This window comes from Meriones unguiculatus, chromosome 10 (assembly GCF_030254825.1).
Source record: "Meriones unguiculatus strain TT.TT164.6M chromosome 10, Bangor_MerUng_6.1, whole genome shotgun sequence".
Classification (NCBI taxonomy): Eukaryota; Metazoa; Chordata; class Mammalia; order Rodentia; family Muridae; genus Meriones; species Meriones unguiculatus.
This window is the reverse complement of record NC_083358.1, coordinates 81,633,072-81,639,071: the sequence shown is the minus strand read 5'-3', so window position 1 is coordinate 81,639,071 and position 6,000 is coordinate 81,633,072. Positions and strand designations below refer to the sequence as shown.

At 36.2% G+C, this 6,000-nt stretch overlaps 1 protein-coding gene across 1 annotated transcript in view; it reads right to left on the bottom strand.

Moving 5' to 3' along the window:
- Window positions 1-729: 729 nt before the first annotated feature.
- Window positions 730-6,000, bottom strand: part of LOC110562744 (T-cell activation Rho GTPase-activating protein-like) — a 41,302-nt gene continuing 36,031 nt past the window's right edge. Inside the window, exons 11-13 of the mRNA XM_021659631.2 lie at window positions 4,248-4,357; window positions 2,880-3,069; window positions 730-966 (exon numbers count right to left, since the gene is read on the bottom strand). Coding sequence (XP_021515306.2) covers window positions 730-966; window positions 2,880-3,069; window positions 4,248-4,357 — 537 coding nt within the window. The remainder of the gene's footprint in view (window positions 967-2,879; window positions 3,070-4,247; window positions 4,358-6,000) is intronic.

The window sequence follows — 6,000 nt, the reverse complement described above, 5'->3', positions numbered from 1 at the left end:
CAAATATCAAGTGAAGACAAGTTAGCTGTGCACCTTAGCTGCACTCTGCACAGTGAATTGCCTGTGTTAACTCTGTACTCGACCCTGAATGGTTGCTAACATTTGACTCTGGGATGCTCTGGCCTCTTTATCATTCTTAACATGTTCACTGTAGTGGGTCCTACATTGCTTAATACTTACACCATTGCTAAGCACTGAATAAAATTCATCTGTCACATGAGAGCAAACCAAGAATATTATTGCAGAATATAATATGATTTGTAGATAGCAGAATAGGGCTTTATCTTCCAGAATGTTTGATGCATGTTAAATCAAATCATTGCTTCTAAATGATTTTTTTTTAATAATTTTGTTTTCTGAACTATCTCACATTGACTCAAGAATCATGGAGAAGAAAGGAAATAAATATAGCAGACAATATTCTGGAGCTTTATAGGGGCTAACATAGGAGTACATCTGTCATACAAAGATGTGTAGCTATCTAAATAGTGATATGTGTGTGTTTATGTCTGCATCTCTATATATGTGTGCATATATTTATATTTAATTTAATAAAGTATTAATAAAATTAATAAAGTCTCTTTATAAATCTCCCTGTTACTCTCATATTATGATGTTTCCCAATGCTTCTGTGATGTTGTTTACAACTTTCCTAAATCAGGGAATGATTCATCCTCCTGTCTGTCTGATGATTATTTAAAAGCTTCCATTACCTGTAAGACCTTCTTTCTAAGGAGGAGCAGACAGACTCTCTTCATCCTTTTCCTGAGGACAGGTCCTTTCACTATGACAGCCTCTGTTGTTACCACTGGCACTTCTCATTTCATCAAACTCAGCAACATTATTCAAGGAACCTAAAGCTTTCTCTATGTCATTGAAACTCTTTGGGCTAGCTCCATAAAACACAGCGGCATCTTCTCCAAATATCTCCAGAAAGTTCTCAATGAGAATTTCTACAATGGAAATCTGTAACACCACAAGGCAAAACCAGGAAACTTTGTCATTTCATATAGTTTACAATCACATTTAACATTAGGCATTTGAGAAATTTGAAATCAAGAATAATGAGAAAGATATGAGCCCCCTAAGTGACTGAGAGTATTTCATGCAAGTACTTAATTATACTATCAGTGCAGTTAAGTTATCACAAACAGGAAAAGCTTCAATAGTCTCACTGTAATATCTTCTATTTTACATTTACGGTTTAATGGGAGGTGTGAGGGAAGGGAGCCTGTAGGTATGTGCCCATGTGAGTCCTTGTGACTGTGGAAAGGTGAACAGATGCCCAGAGCTGAGTTTCAGGCATTTGTAGACTCTGACACTTGGTTGGTAAGGAGCCAACTTAATCAGCAAGAGTCCTATTAGCAGCTGAGACATGTGCTTCTCCTGGCAAATATTTATTGGTAACATTACTAAATTGTGATTTTCCTTACACACACACACACACACACACACACACACACACACACACACACATGTGGTTGTTTCTAGAAAGGCTTAAGTAAGAAGTTAATGTGTACACATTTCTACTGCTGCATGCCCCAGATTGAATTAAAGGGATAAATAATGCTGGGAACAGATAAGCATAGGCTTTCATCTCCTTTTGCTTCCTTAATGCAAACACACTTCTGTTATCAGAAGACAATGTCTGGAATAGCAAATCTATGTTCTTTGCATCTTACTAAAATTGTTTAAGATACATGCATATTGCTTATTGCAAAGAGTAAAGGAACTATTAGGAAGAAAACTGACACATCACAGCTGATATGCTGCCAAGAGCAACTTTGATTAAATTGAAATAGATACTTTACAAGTGTTTTCTTTTTTTATTTTTAGGTTTTTTTGGGGGGGAGATCTTATTTTCAGGCACCCTAATACTTAATACTGTGTTGATGACAATATTTGGGTTCAAGTATTTTGGTCCTCCTGGAGGAATTAAGTATTTGGCTGGAATTCTGGTGTTTAAAAGCCATGAACCACTTCCAGTACACTCTCTCTGCTTCATATTTGCTGGCCAGGAGCTCTCAACTTTCAGCTTTCTGGTTGAGTTGCCTGCCTGTCTGCATCCATGCTCCTCTGCTGTAACTGTGAAAGATTCTAACTGCTCTGGACCTCTAAGCTCCAAATAAAAACATTTGCTTCTTGGTCATAGTATTATACCAAAGCAATAGGAAAGTAACAAAGACGGGAGATGTTGGTTCCAACAGTAGCTAGTCATTGAAATATCTGCGAAAGTGAAATCTTAATTGAGAAAATGCATCCATAAATTTGCCCTGTAGTATAGGGAATTCTCTGGAATATTGTCTTGATTGAGTGAACTTGTAGGGCACAGATCGCTAAGATGGGGCCATCCCTGAGCTATTGTTTTGGGTTAGATAAAAAAAAACATGGTAAGAAAGATGAGGTGCAAGTCAGTAAGCAGCACTCTTGCATGGTTTCTGCTTCAGCACTCTTAACATGGTTTGTGGGATTGGGAAGGAATGAGTGAGGGGGCTACAGCTAGGATACGAAGTAAATAAACTGTAATTAGTATAAAAAAGTTTAAAAAAGAAAACTACCTTGGAATGTTTGTCCAAGTCTATATACCATTCCATGTTTGACACAGTCCCAACTATTACTTTAACTCCAACACTCATCTCTTTTATCAACTTTCGTTCATCTCTATGTTTCAGGCAAATTGGAATCTCAAACCCAGTTTACTTACTTCCAATCCATTTAACAATCTCCCTTCCAAACCTCCCTGAAATAATAGGTCAATGCCTCTTCTCCTCCAGAGTAATGTAATTCAAGGGTGTCCTTTAAGAAAAATGCTCTATCCCAAATTTCTGAATCACACTGAAGACTCTATGTAAAAGTAGAAAAAAAGGAGCTCTACACACCTTTTTTGAAATATTATTTCCAAGCCCTGTGTTGAAGGAAGTAGGCTTCCATAGAATATTCGGGGCTATGCGAACTGATAAACCATAAGCATTCATGTGATTAATGGAAGAATGGCTCTTGATCTTATGTAACACACTGAGAAGATGTCTCAAAAGGAGAACATTTGGTTCTGGCATCTGTTGTAAAAGACTAAACAGAAAATGAGGATTTTATGTTTGTCTGCTTGTGGTGATACTGGAACTACAAAGTAAAAAAAAAAAAGTATAAATTTTTTTGTAGACCACCTCATAGTATAATCAAAAAGTCATGAGAAATTAAGAATATCACTACAATATTGTCTAAAATATTTCCATAAATCAATTCAGTATGTGGTCTATTGGAAAAATTTGAAAATGCTATATGTATGCCTCTGCACATTTGTGCCTTGTGCCCAGGGAGTCTATAGGGGTGTCCCCTGACATGGGAGTTTAGAAATCTGACACTTGCAATCCATCATATGGATAGTGGAAATTGAACCACAGTCATCAGGAAGAGCAACCAGAGCTGTTGAACCCTGAAACATCTCTTTATCCACCACGGAAATATATTTCATATATCTATATTTTAACATAAACACGTGTGACAATCCAGTAACATTCCAGAATGAAAGCACATTGATGAAGCTTAAACCATGCAGTTATAAAAAATGTTTTATAGATAAAACAGTTGTGCTGTCACCCTGGGCTAGTAATAGGAATTCAAAGCTCCTCCTTCACCTAAGAAATCATTCCATGGAGTAGTGTAGAAGACGATATTTCATAGACATCAAAGCTGCACTTTCCTGATGTTTATGATTGAAAAAAGTAATTCAGTAACAGTTTTATGCTGCAAACAATATCAATATTCAGTATTTGAAATATTATTAACTTTTCAATGGTAATAATAAGACTCGAGAAGCCCCACAGACTTTCTCTCTATCTGTCTCTCTCTCTCACACACACATGCACATGCACATGCGCAGAAGCACACGCACACACCGTTCTTTAATTTTTCCCATAGAGGAATTCAGATTGTATTCTAGGCTGGACTGGACGCCAGTATATAGCTGAGGCTGTCTTCCAAACCATGGCTATTATGATGTTGAAGTCCCCCAAGCGATGGAACTGAAGGTATGAGGCAACACACCATTGACAAACAAATATATCAATGGATTTGTGTTACATTTATATATTGATGTATTTAATGACTCTACATAAGTGAGAAAAAAAAAGATGCTTGACAGTGGTCATCGTTTCAGTGTATAATCTTTTAAGCACAACCTAATACAGTTCTCAGAACATATTACTCCTATGTTTGTGTTGATCTGCTAGTGATTAATATATCATTACCTTTGGATCGCAGTAATCTTTTGATCCTGGAATTCTTGATCAGGTATATCAAGCCATTTTTCATACAGATTAGAACAAAGTAGGCTTCCTTGGATGTTTCTAATGAATTCCTTACATATATAAAAATGTTATTGTCAATATACTTTGAAGAAATTATTAGGAATCATTGTTGAAGAATATCATTTTAAATTTACTTTCTTAAGAGATTCCATGTCTGTCATCTTTAAGAATCTCCTATATACACAATGACAAACAGGCTGAGAAAGAAATTAGGGAAATCACACACTTCACAATAGCCACAAAAATATAAGATATCTAGGGGTAATTATAACAAGGAAGACAAAGATCTGTATGACAAGAACTTCAAGTGAATAAAGAAAGAAATTGAAGAAGATACCAGAAAATGGAAAGATCTCCCATGCTCATGGATCAGTATGACTAATAGTAGAAATGGCCATCCTACCAAAGGCAATCTACAGATTCAACGCAATCCCCATCAAAATACCAACATGTATTTTCACAGACCTTGTAAGAAAAATTCTAAACTTCATGTGGAAAAATAACAACAATAACAAAAACCTGGAAAGCTAAAATAATCTTATACAATAATAGAACTTCTGGAGGTGTCACCATATCTGACCTCAAGTTATACTACAGAGTAGTAGTAATAAAAACTGCATGGTACTGGCATAGAAATAGGCTGGTTGATCAATGGAATTGAATTGAAGACCCAGAAATAAACCCACACACCTATGCACACCTGATTTTTGACAAAGGAGCCAAAACCAAACAATGGAAAAAAGACAGTATCTTCAACAAAGGGTGTTGGTCTAATTGGATGTCTGCATGTCAGAAAATTAAAATAGATCCGTACGTATCACCCTGCACAAAACATAAGTCCATTTGCATCAAAGACCTCAACATAAAACCAGATACACTAAGTCTGCTAGAGGAGAAAGGGGGTAGGAGCCTTGAACTAATTGGCACAGGAGAAAATTTCCTGAACAGAACACCAGCAGCTCAGGCTTTGAGATCTACACTTAATAAATGGCACCTCTTTAAACTGAGAATCTTCTGTAAAGCGAAGGAAACTATCACTAGAACAAAATGACTTCCTACTGATTGGAAAAGCTCTTCACCAATCCTACATCTGACAAAGGGCTAATAACTAGAATACATAATGAACTCAAGACATTAAACAAACCAATATAATCCAATTTTTAAAAATGGAGTACAGATCTAAACAGAGTTTTTAACAGAGAAATCTCGAATGGGGGAGATGCAATTAAAGAAATGCGCAACTTCCTTAGTTATCAGGGAAATCCAAATCAAAATTTTCATCTTACACCTGTCAGATGCCTAAAATAAACTTAAATGACAAGTCATGCTGACGAGGGTATGGAAAAAGGGGAACACTCCTCCATTGTTGTTGGAAGTGCAAACTTATACAATCACATTGGAAATTAGTCTGGCACTTTCTGAGAAAACTTGGAATAGCTATATCTCAAGACCCAGCTATACCACTCCTGGGCATACAGCCAAAAGATTCTCTACCACACAACAAGGACATTTGCTCAACCATGTTTGTAGCAGCTTTATTCATAATAGCTGAAATCTGCAAACAACATTGATGTCCCTCAACCAAAGAATGGATAAAGAGACTGTGGTACATTTATACAATGAAATACTACTTAGACATTAAAACAAATCATGAATTTTTCAGGCAAATGTATGGAACTAGAAGTGATCATCC